This window comes from Ciona robusta, chromosome 2 (genome assembly GCF_009617815.1).
Source record: "Ciona robusta chromosome 2, ASM961781v2".
NCBI lineage: Eukaryota > Metazoa > Chordata > Ascidiacea > Phlebobranchia > Cionidae > Ciona > Ciona robusta.
Window position 1 is genome coordinate 1,934,203 of NC_143236.1, and position 17,336 is coordinate 1,951,538.

At 34.9% G+C, this 17,336-nt stretch overlaps 2 protein-coding genes and 1 long non-coding RNA gene across 3 annotated transcripts; 1 reads left to right on the forward strand and 2 right to left on the reverse strand.

The window, feature by feature from the left end:
• The first annotated feature begins 1,087 nt into the window (after positions 1–1,087).
• LOC149739956 (uncharacterized) lies at positions 1,088–11,041 on the forward strand. Its single transcript, XM_089873310.1, has 6 exons — positions 1,088–1,299; positions 2,371–2,528; positions 8,986–9,258; positions 9,364–9,475; positions 9,706–9,789; positions 9,918–11,041. Exons 1-6 carry the CDS (start codon positions 1,206–1,208, stop codon positions 10,238–10,240), a joined length of 1,044 nt encoding a protein of 347 aa, XP_089729436.1. The 5' UTR covers positions 1,088–1,205; the 3' UTR covers positions 10,241–11,041.
• On the reverse strand, positions 4,516–6,964 carry LOC149739957 (uncharacterized). The gene is made up of 2 exons (XR_016384463.1): positions 6,499–6,964; positions 4,516–6,246 (listed from the first exon to the last, which is right to left on the reverse strand). It is a non-coding gene; the product is annotated as an uncharacterized LOC149739957 (long non-coding RNA).
• A 16-nt stretch (positions 11,042–11,057) lies between the features above and the next one.
• Positions 11,058–14,240, reverse strand: LOC149739958 (caspase-6-like). The gene is made up of 6 exons (XM_089873313.1): positions 13,127–14,240; positions 12,633–12,754; positions 12,379–12,570; positions 12,190–12,307; positions 11,768–11,851; positions 11,058–11,708 (listed from the first exon to the last, which is right to left on the reverse strand). Exons 1-6 carry the CDS (start codon positions 13,215–13,217, stop codon positions 11,476–11,478), a joined length of 840 nt encoding a protein of 279 aa, XP_089729439.1. The 5' UTR covers positions 13,218–14,240; the 3' UTR covers positions 11,058–11,475.
• Positions 14,241–17,336: the final 3,096 nt, after the last annotated feature.

Consider the following 17,336-nt stretch of genomic DNA (forward strand, 5'->3'; position numbering starts at 1 on the left):
GTATATGAAGGCGGCGTTTTGATGTCCGTGTGGGTAAACCTGTTTGACAGCAGTTTAAGGCGCGAGTGTGGCATTAGTATTTGTATTGTTTAGCGATATGCAGGGTGTAAAACAGTAGCAACTATTTTGTTTAAACAGATACTTAAAACACCAAATAAAATACCATTAAACAGAATATTAAACGGCTAATGTGCAGAAGTTATAAGCCGTTAGTTATAGTGGTTTGCGCGCTTAAATACTGTATTCGGAATAAAATAATTGTGATTAAAATTCGTCAGCCACAAAAATATCGTGGGTAAAATTAAAAAATAATCGTCGTTAAAATATGAATGAAGATACCTCGAAAACGTTATGATTTTGAACAGAAATATTGGTATCGTAGATTCAGCTCAATGCATCACGGTTTATGATAGTATCGTAGTGGGGTAAGACGGGATCCTTAAACACATATTGTCCAATACTTCCAAAAATACATGGTTATTGACAACCCTTCTAAGAAATATATTAAAACACACAAGGAGTTATTTATTGATTCGCACACCAGGTGTAATTTTACCAATTCAAAAACAGACGCGTTTAGATGTGACAGTTTAAAATCATTGTTAATTTTGTAACGTATTTTCGTTTTGGTCCGGCGCCATACATTAGTGGTTTAGACGCCTGCATCGTAACCAAAGCGGTTCGATGCTCGACGGCGATACCAATACTGATCGGCGTATGTGTCCTTATGAGCAACACATTTAACGGACATTGCTCCAACCCAGCGGTCACTAATGGGTTGTCCAAATTGTAAGCCATATCAAAAAAAATCATACACAAACTTAAAAAGTGTGGCAACTCGTTAGCACACGAGGATAAACATGGTGCGAAAAATACGTGTCTGACTGTAGCTGCGATGCCGTTTCGCGGCACCAGTATTAGTCGCATGAAAGACTTGAATGGGTTTTCCGTGTGTTGGGGTATAATGGGCCAAATCTGGCCAAAATCCTAGGTTCTTAACAAAGACCTCAAACACATAGAATAAAAAACATGTAAATAAAAATTAAAAACAGATTTTTGTCTATCATCAAACCGGTCTTAGTCGGAGTCCCGTCTACCCCACCCCTATATTATACTTTACAGAATATTCCACAGTAAAAAACTCACATTTCCCAAAATAATAGCGAGTGTATATTTTCTGCCTGAAGAGATTTTATAGAGGCAACATGATTATGGACGAGTCATGGATCGATGATTGCTACAGTATTAACTACGATGAAGAGAAAATCGGAATTGCAGCTGTTTTTCTGATGAAAACAAGTGAGTATTGTATGAATGAACTTTAAGAATAAATGATATAAAAACTTGCGTGCTAAATTCCATTAACTTTTAGTTTTTTCATATGAAAAAAGTATGATGTGTGCCTTTGGCCCCCTTAATGTATCGAACATGGTTGTGATATCCGTTAAATATAGTTTCGTTCGTCTGGCGATGGCGAGCACACGTTGTATTCAAATCTTGGATTAGCGCTTACCGTTTTCCCGTATATTATAAATATAGAGACAAACTTATTTATCTAAAATGGCAAACAGAAATTAACCTATAGTAGATGCTGGGAATATAATTGAACAGTTCACACTTTTTGAGCACGTTAGTGGTCATATAGAAGAAATCCACACAACGATTCACGACTGAATCAAACTATTAGCATTTAAGTGGGGACGCATTAAATGCACTATTCTTATGCCTTATTATCATTATTCGTAATTGAAACATTATTTTTAATTTAACATCATATGATAAATATTAACTTCTAACATTACCTAATTAATGCGTGATTACGGTTTGTCAAAATTCATGAAAACAAACGTTTTTAAACGACGACAACGTTAATTAGTGTAAGTTTACAATAAACACATGGTACAGGAGCTGTACAAAGCGTATTTACACATATTCTTTACCAATCACTTAATCCTCATACGTCATAAGTTTCATTAATAATAATATATGTATAAATACATTCTGCCTACTGCTCTACAGTCACCAATGACGACTAGAACCCGTTTTGTTGGTTACTTCAGATTTGTTTTTGATCGAGGCCAGTCGACCGTTGTAGTAAAAGGGTTAATTAATATAGCAAAGTGGGGATAGATGGGACACCTTTTCTATTTTTTTTTCTTTTCATTTAGTAGTAAACAAAGAACATTTAATAAATTAAAAAAAACGTATCTTTACGACTTCCACAGACCGTTGTTAATTGTTTAAAACACGATCAGGCTATTTGGATATTATGTGTTAAAGGTGCCCCATGTTCCCCGACTCTACTATCTTTTGCTTATTAGTTTAAAACATGCTCATTCATTAAATCTGTGATCTCTTGTTATCGTTTAGAGACAAAAACCGAGGAAACCAAAGAGGAAAAAGAAAAAAACAGAAAAATCGACCAAGCTCTTCAAGAAGACTTTAAAGATTATGTAAAGTTATTTGAGGACATGCAATTTGAAGTATCGGAGTTCTCCGGTGAAATGAATTTTTCAACAGTTGGAGAGGTATGTATTGAACATACGATAACCTTAAAGCACAACTGAAGTCAAATTTTATAATTGGTGTGCAGATAGTACTTACTAAGCTAAATCTACCATTTCAATTTTTCCGTTCAAACCGGTACCAATTTCGAGTTATCGTCACTTACATTTTTACTGGTGTCGTCACTGGTGCTTCTCGATTGTGCGCGGCCTATCCCATACAATGGAACAAGAGAGCAAAGCTCTAATGGATGGGCACGTATAATTTAAACATTAAAATAGATGATATCGGCCAAAGAAACATCCAGTGGTCTTACTGCTACTATTGTGAGTCCAGAATCAAGCAAGCACCCTGACTTTTCAATGTGTTTAGACAAATATGTTTGGTTGCAAGCGTAAAATGGCTTACATTTACCCTGTCATACATCTTTAGAAAAATATAAAATAGCCCTTTGGGTTTAAACAAACTTGAAAAAAGTTTTGTTTGCGTTTTCCTTTTGTGGGAAGGTGTAAAAAAGCTGTTATTAATCTTTTAATACATTTTTTTTGCAAAATAATATAAAAGTTACCATTATTAAATGACTAAAATGTCACCGGTCTGTTTAATTAGTGCAAGTTCGCTATGTCCACAATATTCAATTCACTATGTCCGCTACGTCGGCAACGTCCCAAAAAAGGGACCCAAATTTCACAAATTACCTGCTTCTAGGTCTTGTTTTTGACTTTTTTCAAAAGAGAAAACAAATTACCGATGTGTTTTAGACTTCCAAGCTCTACCTAAATTTACTTTTTACGTAACATTCTATTGGCTGTAGGAGATTTTTTTATTGGGATGTCGGGAGTGTATTTGTATAACTAAAAAAATATACACCTGGTCCCTTTTGTATAGAATACATACGCAGGGTCTCTTTTGTATAGAATCTGTTGCAACCCCTACATTTTTATTAAATCAACGCCACTGCTGGTATCTTGCAAATAAAGACATTGGGGGTTGCAACATTATAGTTTAACAAAGAATAGTAAAGTTTGACAAAAAAAACACAAAAATGTTTATGTATATTAGCTTATTGCACATTTTTTACTTAACTGCACACATTTTGGATACTAAAACAAATGAAGAAGCATTGTGTGAAATACAGTTCTATTTTCTATGCATTATATCTGTCTCGCCCACATTTATAAAAATTAGCATATCGCAAAGCCACATTATGTTTGACCAAGTGACCTAGTTTAACTCACAGATGTAAAAAAATTGTTGCATTAAATAGTTAACTATGAAACTCATATGTGTTTAACAAAAAATAAAACATGTTATTGTATGATAACAATGTATTGAATAAATTAACAGGTACAACCCGTTTTTGAATGGTAATACCCAACAAATTTAGTATTGCACAAAACAAAATGGTGATTTAAGATTGGCATCGGGATTCTCATTTTAAAAATCTAGTGTGAAGTGATTAAATGCATTTACGATCACAGCTTGAAACATAAACAAACTTCATTGAATAGTATGATTCAAGTATGGTTTGGGCCTGATTGTTTCTATAGGCTAGACACCCAACAGCAGGTTAAAATTTGTGGTGATCTGTAAAACTTGGGCCAAAACACTTTATCTCACAATTGTTTTGAAAATTGGGGTGACAAGGCACCCCGGAACCCCAAAATGGATGCCTATTAATAGTGGTACATAAACATGATATGGTATTATACTACTATAGTACACTATTGTCTGAGAAATAACTAACACATGTTCGATTCCTTGTTGCTATGCATAGAAAATCATCTCTTTAACGTCTATACTTTCCTTGTATCTGCATAATATATTATATGCAGAACACAATATGACTTACAATGTACAAGGCAACAATAAATATTGGTGCATGTCAGTCTTCGCGTAAACTACATTAACAACCTAAGTAACAGCATTAACAAATGTAGGTAACCACAAACTTCAGTTTCCTACTACTCCGCTAGTGCTGCTACAAGTGAAAGTATGTAAACATAGGTATATCATTCTATTAAATTGACTTTATTTAGGAATTCTGATGATGTGAAACTAATAAGGTAGTACGGTGTATAAACAGTTCACATAAGAAAATAACATTAGCACCAAATTAAGCTTAATTAACACGTTTGAGGTAACCAATGAATAATAATACACCCACCAACTTGTTAGGCGATCAGGCGGAGTGTAATCCACAATGGTGATTACACAATGTCCAAACAAGCAATGTACTTTAACTTAATCACTGTAAATAGCATCACAATAATCACTTTTATATAAAGACGCAAACTTATTATTACATCACTAATACTGCACATAAAATCTACTTAATGGCTTCAGCTTATGGCTAGTACGACCAAGGTGATCCTAGAATACAGATATTATAGCGGCCATTTTCGATACTTTCTACTGGTGCCACCAACCTAAAATTTGGACACTGTACTAACTAGACCCCAGCGGTACCGATTCTGAAATCAAAAATTTAAAATTCGAAAAAATATTAATTATGAATATTAATATTCGTCATAAAAACATATTTATAGAATTTTCGCACGCACCAGCTTTAAATATGTTGTAGCGCTACTTAATAGCTACAAAATGAAACATTTTTTTCTTCAAAAAAATGGGGGCTTGGGTATGAAATATTAAAAAGTATGACCGTAACTTGAATCATATAAATATCAAATTTTCAATTTTTTTTTGCAAAAGTATAACTTACGCATACATCTATGTTGGTCACTAACATACCACATGATATGTTAGTGACCTACATAGACGTATGCGTGAGTTATATTTTCGCGAATATTTTTAGAAAATTTAATATTCATATGATTTGAGATATTTGACTCATACTTGTCTGTATTCTGAACCCAAGCCCCCATTTTTTTGAAAAAATTAATGTTTCACTTTGTAGCTATTACGTAGCGCTATAACATATTCCAAGCTGGTGCGTGCCAAAATTCTATAAATATGTTTTTATGACGAATATTAATATTCATAATTAAAAAAAAATTAAAATTAATTATTTTTTTAATGGGAATAGTATGTTAGTGGCCAACATAGATGTATGCGTAAGTTATATTTTTGCAAAAAAAATTGAAAATTTGATATTTATATGATTCAAGTTACGGTCATACTTTTTAATATTTCATACCCAAGCCCCCATTTTTTTGAAGAAAAAAATGTTTCATTTTGTAGCTATTAAGTAGCGCTACAACATATTTAAAGCTGGTGCGTGCGAAAATTCTATAAATATGTTTTTATGACGAATATTAATATTCATAATTAATATTTTTTCGAATTTTAAATTTTTGATTTCAGAATCGGTACCGCTGGGGTCTAGTTAGTACAGTGTCCAAATTTTAGGTTGGTGGCACCAGTAGAAGGTATCGAAAATGGCCGCTACATTATCTGTATTCTAGGATCACCTTGGTTGCTAGTACGTAGCTATAACACAATACTGTCAAATACGGTTTCCTAATATCCAGACATTACTGATAACACAACGTGGTCCGTGACTGGGTAACCATGACAATAAGCATAGAATGGATACAAGTAAGGATGATGCATGCAATGAAACTAAGTAACGTATAAATGAAGTGAAGAATGGATGAAAGTATAATAACTCGCTGTAACATCACTATTGTTTAAGAAACAACTAACACATGTTCGATTCCTTGTTGCTGTGCATAGAAAACCATCTTTTCAGTTTCTAAGCTTTCCTTGAGGTTTGCTCTGCATAATAGATTATATACTCAACACAATATGACTTACAATGAACAGGGCAAAAATAAATATCGGTGCTGACGGTGCATGTCAGTCTTCGCGTAAACTACGTTCATAACTTAAGTAACAGCATTAACCTATGTAGTTAACTACAAATTTTTGCTGCTATGCTAGTGCTGCTAAAGTGAAAGTATGTAAACATTGGGATACCTTTCTATTAAATTGGCTTTATTTAAGAATTCGTAGGAAATTAATGCTTACTATTATAAACACAACCAAAAATGGCCATTGAAGAATCCGCAGTTAAATATTCTATCTCTGCAGTGCTGAGTGTAGTAAGTACCAACCTCATTTTAGCAAAGAAATTACAGTCTTTTTTGATTTTACGATGTAAACTGTACTAAACCGATGTTAGCATTTTACGATGTAAACCCAAACCGATATTAGCATTTTGACAGATTTGTGTTCCAGACAGTGTTTCCGCTATGTAAAGTACACGAGGAAAGTAATCGTTAATTAATCGCTAATCAAGCGGTTTTAAATCTGAAAATTTAGTCCAAAATTTATAAATATATATTACGATTTGATTTCAATCAAGAGAATAAAGAATAAATGCTAGAATTCAGAATTAGGATAAGTGCGGAAAAAAATCACCCTATCAGCAACAACAACAACGCCAAGAACAACTGTTCGACGAAAAAGGATCTGTATGGTCACTAACGTGCCCCAAAAGGCGTGCTTTTTCATGGCCTACTCAATACACGGCCTAGGAATACACCGAAACTGCTTAGAAAATAAGAGGCCTATTGACGCGAATAATGCCCATTATAATACATTGTTACGTCACGGTTTTATGAATGGATTTCCTTCATTTTGAATGCAGTTTGCAGTTGTTGGTAGGTTTAATACCAGTTCTAGGTTGTTTTAACTTTTAACTTACAGTTTATCACAGAACGTGTCGCAGGGATATTTTCTTGTTTAGTTAAAATCATACCAGACATATAAAGCAGCGCAAAAGGTTTATTAGTATATAAATATCAGTTTATTAAGCATAAAGAGAGACGAGCAATCAGATTCAGTTTACCAACACAGAAAACCTACGTTTTGATTATATTTAATTCAGTAGACAGGCATTTGGCAAGTTTTATTATGCAGCACACCTTTATAATTTTATTTAGATTAAATTCTAAGCCACCAGAATTATTAAGCAAGCTATTTAAGCATGGTCAATAGGTGTTCCGTAGTTGGATAAAAATATTTGGATAAGGGTACCATCTGTGCATGTTATGATCATGAAGAAGTGGCAAGAAGATCTTCAGGAAGGAAGACTAGTCAAATTTAAACAGCGACAAAGGTCTAAAGTTAGACACAACACTTGAGTACGAAGGGAGGCTATCGTGAGTTTGTTTGTATTATACAGTCTTAATTTATGATGTGCTGTATGACCCATTTTTTGACCTCGAGGAAGAGCCTCTGTCCTGCTTTAACAAAAAAACCTCGAGTAGAAAATGAGTTATGAGCAGCAGGACAGATCAAGGCATAAGCACCTTGAGACAAAGGCTAATGCTTGTGGTTATCCAATATCCTATATTGTTTTTAAGGACCGGTTTTAAAAGTCCACAACGGACATATCAATTAACTTACTTGTTGTTACTGCGGTGTTGTTTTGCTAGATATGCATAGGCTGTCTTAAAAAACTTCTGTTTTAAGCCAAATACTATTTTCACTCAGCGACTGAGCCAAATTAAACTGTCGGTAAAACTTACTTGTATGCCGCACGTAGTTAAAAGTAACTCCTATCTGTTCAGTCATGCTTAAACATTTATAAAAAATATAAGATGTTGATAAAATAACCCGAAAAATAAGGTAATTTAACCGGGAATGGGAAATTAAATGTTATTTAATGCAAAAACTACAGCCAGACAGCAAAATCCATTCATAAAACCGTGACGTAACAATGTATTATAATGGGCATTATTCGCGTCAATAGGCCTCTTATTTTCTGAGCAGTTTCGGTGTATTCCTAGGCCGTGTATTGAGTAGGCCATGGCTTTTTTGTATGGGTTCGCTAGTTTTTGCGAGCTTAAAAGCCACAGATGCGGCTTTTTTTCGTTGTAGAATGTAGTTAGTGTGTCAGTCTTCAGTTATATTCAAAGACGGAATATAAAGACATACAGGTTATGAGCATTGTTTAATAATATATAAAGCTATCCGATTGACAATGCTCATATGTCTTTATATTCCGTCTATGAATATAACTGAAGACTGACACATTAACTACATTCTACAACGAAAAAAATCCGCATCTGTGGCTTTTAAACTCGCTAATTCTTACAATCGAACAGTGTTTCCGAGTAAAATACGCTATAAAGTAGACTTTGACAATTATTTGCGTTAAACAAGCGATTGTAGATCATAAATATTTGATAAATCATTAAACTATTAGTATTAATGCGTCTGTAAAAAAAATCTTTGGCAAATCTTCAGCCGTTTCCGAGATATCGCCAAAAACATCGTTAGCCAGCCATTTTCCATTGTATGGGATAGGCCGCGCAAAATCAAGAAGCACTAGTGACGTCACCAGTAAAAATGTAAGTAACGATAACTCGAAATCGCTTCCGTTTTGAACGGAAAAAATTGAAATTGTAGATTTAGCTTAGTAAGTACTACTACTATCTACACACCAATTATAAAATTTGACTTCAGTTGTCCTTTCAAGTATTGTGTACAATGGTTATATCTACCTAGAAACTAGAGCAAGTATCGAATAAGCTGAAACCGGTGGTCGTATCGAAGGAGGTGAAACCGGTGGTCGTATCGAAGGAGGTGAAACCGGGGGAATGTATCGGAGAAGGTGAAACAAGAAAAAACTACAGTTGCTTCATATGTATGTTCATTGGCCATGGGGGTCCTGGGGTTATATATACAACGGATGGCAAACTTGATATTCAAGAAAACATTCTCAACAAGTTTATGCCACAAGATTGTTTAAAAGGAAAACCGAAGATATTCATATTTCAGGTGTTTATGTGTTTTAAAGGCCATGGCTTAATAAAATGATAATATATCACACTTAATGGCAAGTTTTATGACTATATTTAAATTAAAAATCGTTATTGTTTTTAGGCCTGTAGAGGTGCAAAGGAAAACAGAACTGAAAGTGACCGATTAATCATTGGGGATAAGGAGACAAAACCAGATGGTTCAAATACGCTGATTTGCTATGCCGCGTTGAATGGTAAAAATATTCACTTTTATGTGTACATGTCTTTATGCACAAAGTATGTGTTATACCCACGCTCTATAGCGTTGGCAAAGGTGACTGAACACAGAGTCTGCTTTTGTTCGGTTGGTATAACGATACATTATTGTGGCCGATTACGCCCAGAAGTTTCGGGACTATTTTTTTAATGGGCTAGAATACAAAGCCTGTATTCAGCCGCCTTAAAGTTTAATATGTCTTGGCAGGTTATGTATCCTTCGCTGTGTCTACATCTGGTCGAGGTACTCAATATCTTCAGGACTTGCACAAGGCGTTACGAATGTTTTCAAGTAAGTTAGTCCTTATTGTAAGTATTGTATCTCAAAACTTTAAACAATCGTAACTTGAGTTAATTGTATTTGAAGTAAGGAATAGAATGTATGCGTCTTTATATAAAATGAAAAAAATGTAACTTTAGAACCAGATAACCCGCGTAATATCATCGAGATCTTGACCGCTGTGAATAGAAAAGTGAGCAACACTCTTCTTCCCGAAGGGATGGTGAAGGGTGGCAACAATCAGGTCAAAAGCGAAAAGGCTTTTGTCTCGGAGGAAACTTCTACATCACCAACTGCTGGATCAGCAGAAAAATCCGAATCAAAAACGGCTCAGTCAGATAAAAAGGTTTATTATTATTACCAAGTGCCCTCGTTCGAATCATCTTTGATAAAAAAGTTGTTTCTGAAGATTCCTGTCAATACGCCCGCCCAGCCAGCATCAGCAGATGCTGATGCACAATAATAACGGATGCGTATCTTATAATATGTAGTGTGGGGTAGTAAATAGTAAAAGATGGTAAATGGTTTTATTTACTTTTTTTGTCCTATTTGACTTTAACAGAGAATACAAAATATATAAGTGGCCCAGCGACCCTAAAAATACAGTGTAGCATCTTACCCCACAGAACTATGCTGTATACTTTATTTGAAATCAAGCTGTATATTATAAACAATGAAAAGCGTACGTAATATCAAGTTATGTATTATTAATTGTTATCGTTTGTAGAAATGTAGCAGATATAATAGAATACCCACATAATTCCAATGTCACGTGTATATCCGGCCGTCGGCCATTATTATCATTTTCTTGTGTAGACCAAATGTTTTCATAACTGTTTGTGTTTATATAGGAAACCACGAAAATACACCAGAATATAACTATCCGGTACTATAGTTATCAAAAAATATACATTAGTATAGCTGTCTAGCATATACAAATAATACTACGGTTTTTGGAATTAATAAAGGCCTACATCCGTGTCTATAGCTTGTACTGTTTCGTCACAGTACGCGCTACCCCTCTTTTGTGATTACTGTTTTTTAATCCTCAAGCCTTTTCTTAGCTCAATTAGTAGTTATAGGAATGTTTGTTTATCCCTTAAAATAGCAATATTTGATGTAACAATATACCAAACCATGGCGAAACGGTACGTCTAGGGCCTATAGGCTACATACAATATCTCAAATCTAGACCGAACGCTTGCCAGCCAGACAGACTCGCTGCGAGTATTATACGCGATAACCTATAATGAATGCAACATGTTTTGCATGGCTTGAATGCTCAATTTATTTCTAGTTCTTGTATATTTAAGCGTTGTTGATTTTATGATTGGTATTAAAACAAACAAAGAAATGTTAGTCATTCTAGGTATACATTAATTAATTTTTGCCATTATATACCTGAAGAATTATTAATAATAATAATATTACGGAAGACACGTGAGCTGTACAATAAACAGGTTAAAATTATTTGTGTAACTTCATTCCTACAAATGAATATTTTCAAATAAGTATTCTACACTTCTAGACAGAAGTTAGTTACAATTAGGAACTGTTGAGCGTTGAAAAGATCAAATTCATATTACAGTAAATAAAATTCATCGATTTCAACCAGAGTTTTATTATAGGGAATGCATGTAAATGCTATAACCAGTTTTTGTACAGGAATGACATAAAAAATGATTGTGGACAAACATGCTAAACGTTAACATTGAGTTGTGACGACTGGAAATCCCCCGAATCACCCCTGTCTCCGGTTGGCGCAGTTTCTGGCATTCTCTGGTCAACCAAGAGAAACAACTTTTTTCTTAAAGATGATTCGAAAGAGGGCATTTGATAAAAGTAATCCGTTCTTTGTGAGTTCATAATAGGCGAGCTGCTGACTTGCCGATTCAGTACAGTCAGTATGTCAATCAAATGGTTTGTACCATCTGGGTGTACAAACAGATAAACGATTTTGTAAGCACACATCAAACGCAGATAAAATTACCTGCAAACTTTCTCAACATGCTGTGTAACTCTTGTAGATAGCATGTCCCTTTTCCTTTTGTATTTACACAGTACGACACAAAACCTTAACAGAACCATACAGATTTCTCATTGCTTGTAATAATGTATTGAATATATGTATATATAGTAGGGCGGGGTAAGATAGGACACCTTTTCATTCTATTTTCTCTTTCAATTTGGTAGTAAACAAATAACATTTAAAGATTATAAGACCGTGTTCTTACGACTCCCACAAACCGTTGGTAATTGTTTAAAATACGATAAGGATATTTTAATATTATATGCTAAAGGTGTCCCATCTTCCCCACCATACTATACATAATTTGGAACACAAATATACAAGTGTTCATTTTATTAAGTAATCTGTGATAATGGACTGTTAAAGCTGCAATATAGGCATACCTTGCCAGGAAGCATAGCAAAGTAACATATCCGAGCCCTCTGGGTTTAGTACTGTTGGAACTGTAAGAGTACCGGAGCAAGCGAGGCTATCAAAATTGTGTCTCGTACCTCTGCAAGTCTAAACACAAAAAAGCGCTTTATCGCCGGTATTGGTTAGTCGCTAAAAAAACAGTTAAAGTTACCGCAAACCTGAAATATAAATATTTTCGGTTTCCCTTTCAAGCAATCTTGTGGCATAAACTTGCTGAGGATATTTTCGTGAATATCAAGTTTGCCATCTGCTGTATTTATGAATCCAGGACCCCCATGGCCAATAAACATGCATATAAAGCAACTGATGAGAGGGTTTCTTTGAATTTCCTCTAGAACGGCTTCCAGATTCTAAATTGATTACATAATGTTATCATACCCACTGCGTGTTGATACAGCAACTACGTACATACTTCTACTACTGTTGAAAATTTCATTTCACCGGAGTAGCTCTTCACATCAAACCGCATGTCAGCAAACAACTTCTTAAAATCCTCATAATCTTCTAGAAGAGCCTTTTTAGTTTCAGGTGAATCTATTCGGCCAAAATAAAAATAATGAAACGATCTTTCTAAAAACCTGTTGTACACTATTTTCAGCCGGCGGTAAGATATATATAGCAGGGTCGGGGAAGATGGGACACCTCGTTATTCTCTTTCCTCGTCACATACAAAGAACATTCGAAAAATATAAAACCGTATTCTTACGACTTCAATAGACCGTTGTTAATTGTTTAAAACACGATCAGGATATTTGGATATGATATGTGCTAAAGGTGTCCCGCCTTCTCCCACTGTACTATATAAACGTAACGTAAAAAATGTATTATATTGTGTGGGTGCTGATAGGGCTTTAAAAGTATTAGCATAAAACACACTGCCCTTAAATAAGTTTATGTTTTACCAACCACTTTTCATTTCTGAAAGAAAAACCACTGCTAATCCTATTTTCTCGTGACTGTAGTCAATTTTGTAGCTTTCATTGATCGAAATCTCCATTTTTGTACAAATATAACCAGCTTAATCGCTCAATAAAAATATAGAAAGAAGCGCTGCAAGGTTTGCTGGAATTATGGAGAGAAACGAAATAGTTAATTTTTAAAGACTTTCACCACATACTTCTCGTATGCCTTCGGTTTTCCCCATGCCCAAGAAACCTGACCGTTAAAAGAACCTAAGCTTACGTCGCACTTTGGGAAGCCTTAGGGCTTAGATGTTACGAAGACGATGTAAAGTGAAAAACTTGAACACAAACGCTGCAAAAACAACAATTCCCAGGGCAGTGAGGATCAAAACGTTTACAGCACTCAACTGTAAAACGAGTAAAGGATACATTTTCACAGCACTAAACGAGTAAAGTATATGTGCACCGCACTTTAACCAGAGCCCGAGCCTTAGAATTAAGAATATCTCTATCGATACACGAAGGGTTAAGTGACGTCGTCAAGCGTAAAATTGTTGAAATTATTCAGCACTCTACGGTAGTAATATTGAAACGACATGACAGTATATTATGCTGTGTCCAGTTGAATTCCTTTAAACAAATATTTATACGTTCATAACACGATGTACTATCTATTTACAAGACGCAGGTTTATAAAGGCGACGTTTTGAATAATTTATAATGGTGAGTAGCGATATATATTTTGGCACTATAGTTCAAGATACACCAACATTGCTTAATAACCCAAGTTAGGAAACTGTTGTTTCTTTACTGAGTAAATATTAACTAATTACTTGAGCTACGCTGGAGACATTTCTTATCTCATATTTTCAAATACCTATGTCCTATAGTATACCATGGACTATCGAGTTAACTATAGGCCTACCACGTTTGACAATAACATAATTTTTCCAATACCCTGCCGAACGTGTTGTTATTTCTCACATTCTTGATACTAACATATTGCATTAGTTCGACTTGATATAAAACACAAAAGCATTAGTTTGGGTAAACTTGCACTAAACAACTACTCATTTGTAAGCACAACCGCACGGTTCAACGTGAGCAGGATACTGTGGTTGATGTGGGAGAATTGGCGGAAAGCACCTACGCACACGAGACGACTATAGAGCTCTTATGTTCCTATTCAATGACGTCACAGGCAAGATCTCGTTCACATTCGATGTTTTGTTACGCCACAAACCAATAAAATCGTTTTAAATTTTGCTCTCTACCGCTCGCGTTAATGTTTTGTCATTGGTTTCATTACGTAATAGCTGAAATACGCGATTGTTCTATGATTACGTTTCGCCATATTTTTTCATGTTGCCCATGCCGGTATTGCGTCGAAGCAAAATTGTACACAAATGATGAGGTATTATTAACACGCAGTATAATTGACGCATAATGTAATAATATTTCTTTTAATACACTGTAACATAAGTCTCAAGCGACTTACTTTATAGTACAATGGCGGAAGATAAGGACACTTAACCACATATTGCCAAGTATTTCCAAAATCAAAATAGATGACGGTTTTTGGTTAATGCCACGAATTAGTACTATCATTCCTTTATTAATTGACACCAATTTAATAAAATATAATAAAACACACGAGGAGTTATTTAACTATCCGCACAACAAGTGAAATTTTACAAATTTGAAAACACACAGGATAAGATGGGACAGTTTGAAATCATTGTTAATTTTGATTAATAAGTGTATTTATAAATAGGAATATACGTAAATAACACGAAAAAATACTGTACGCTTTAAAAATTAAGTCTAAACATTCTTTTCTTGCCCTACTGCTGTGGTTTTTAACGTATATTACCTATAGGGTAGACCGGGGATGGTTCGGACGTTTTTTTGAAAATTGCTAATAATTTTTTTTATATGCATCACATGAATTTAAATGTTAGTTTGTTGTAAAAGGTGATCCTTTGCCGAAAAAGGGTAGGAGAGTCGCATGCCAAAGAAAACTAGAAATGCATGAAAAAGGTCAAATTCCGAAGGCTCTCAAGTGTCCGGTGTTGCCCCGGTACCGGGGTAACATCGGACATGTCCGGGGTCACCTCGGACAGTATACGTTTTTTGGTTTTATTCGACACCGTTGGTAAAAACGACAAACGAAATAATAACGAATCATCTAATATATAAATCGACTAGGCTAAGCTGGTACTTTAGCGCATATTAAAACAGGAAAGGTTGATGAGAAATCTTAATCCTTAATAGTCCCCTGTCTGTACGAGTATCATCTTCAATAACTGGAAAATAGCTTTTTTTCATTCAGTCGCTTGATACTCTCCTGATGTCGTCTTTCTTTTAAACGTTCTTACTATTTTTTATGATCTAAAACTATTGTGAGCATACAACATAATACACCTTACCAACCCGGGCATGTTGTCCGACGTATCCCCAGACACGTGGTGACATAAAAAAAGCAAAAACATAGCCGCCTGTTTACCTCCTGCTCAAAATCTACGTTTGCTTATTGAAGTGTTGCTTCTAAACTACGACTTCCACCGCAAAAGAATTACTTTCGGCTATCAGCAACCAAACTATACCCTTACAACCAAAAACTTAAAAAGTAGATATTTCTGTTAAACTAACTTTTTTTATTTTAAATAATCGGTTGAACTGTGCATGCCCCCAAACATTATGCTGCTTTGTAATGGAAACAATAAGATTTGTTAATAATGATATCACAATGCTCTATTGTGACGTCATGTACATGGTCCGAACTACCCCGCGTCCGAAGTATCCCCGGTCTCCCCTACATTATATTATTGCATAACAATTGGTATTGTTAGAACAACAATGGATAATGTTGGAATATCAATGGATAAATATTGTATCCTACAAATGTATATGAACTTGTAATAACAGAAAATTGACCATACCTATTGATAGTTTTTATTTTTGCTACAAATTGGGTATTACTACTCTGTTTTGGGCACAAGCCCCTTCTTATAAATTAACACCAAGTGCAAATGACCAAATTTTGAATATATTATCAAAATATTATCTTTTTATTATATCAGTATCTTATAGCCTGTTTTCTTCATGCTTATATCTCAGTGTTTTTTTACAAAACTAAAACTAGTTTATGGGACAAAACCAAACTGTACGAAATATTCAAGGTTGTTTTATGAAGCTATGAAACTAGTTTAATCGTTCGCACACGCAAACTAAAAAAAAATCATTGGCTTTACTATGATTTAGCAAGCATTAAAAAATGGCGCCTTACTATTTCGCATTTTTTTTACCTGTTCAAAGTATACTGTTTCTATTTTACATATTTTTTTAATATTTAAAAACAGTAATCAGCTTTGACGGGCGTTTTATAAGGTCGTGATAATACTGTCGAATAATTCTGTAACCTTATTTTCCTGGTTATCATTAAATGGGGGTCCGTAAAAAGAAAATTAAAAAAGAGTCTCGTCTGACAAAGTGTCCCATCTTCCCCCACCCTACTATATATTAAAACGCAATGTAGCGCGATTGGAAAAAGGCAACGTCACAATTATAGTATGACGGTGATATGATGAGTGAGAGCAGTGCCCTTACCCTGCGTTTAGTGCAGTTATGTCAATTTTGATAGAGTTGTCAGGTTGGATGTCGCGGCCGGTGATTATGTCACTATCGGCGCAGTGATACTATACCCTCGAATTTAGATCACTTTTATTAACAACCCGACGCAGTTTTGTAACGGTCAATGTGGTGCTTAACATTCGGTCGTCATAACATTGTGTCAATAATATGCGACGGGAGTACCACGATACCAACATGGCGAAATTATCGCACTCAATGTCGTACGAAATATCAACTTGCAAGTTATACAACATGAAAAAGAAAGCGATTAGAAGACAACGACCATTTTTGTATGTCTATGCTTGGCCAACTGGAGATATTTTATGCAATATCAATAAAATGTCGGTCGCATCTTATAACTGCATCACTAGCCGGCTGTGGGTCATTAGGCAACGAAAGAAGCCTTTCTGAAGCTCAGGCCCTTTCGCGGTATGGAGATGAGGCATAACTGACGTAAAGAGGGGAAAAGGCATATACACAGCTAAAGGCATATCACATACACAGCGAAAAGCTGTATGGCCTCTGGTGGAAGCTGGTATATGCAAAGTTATTTAGTGACACATCGGGATAGATGAATAGTG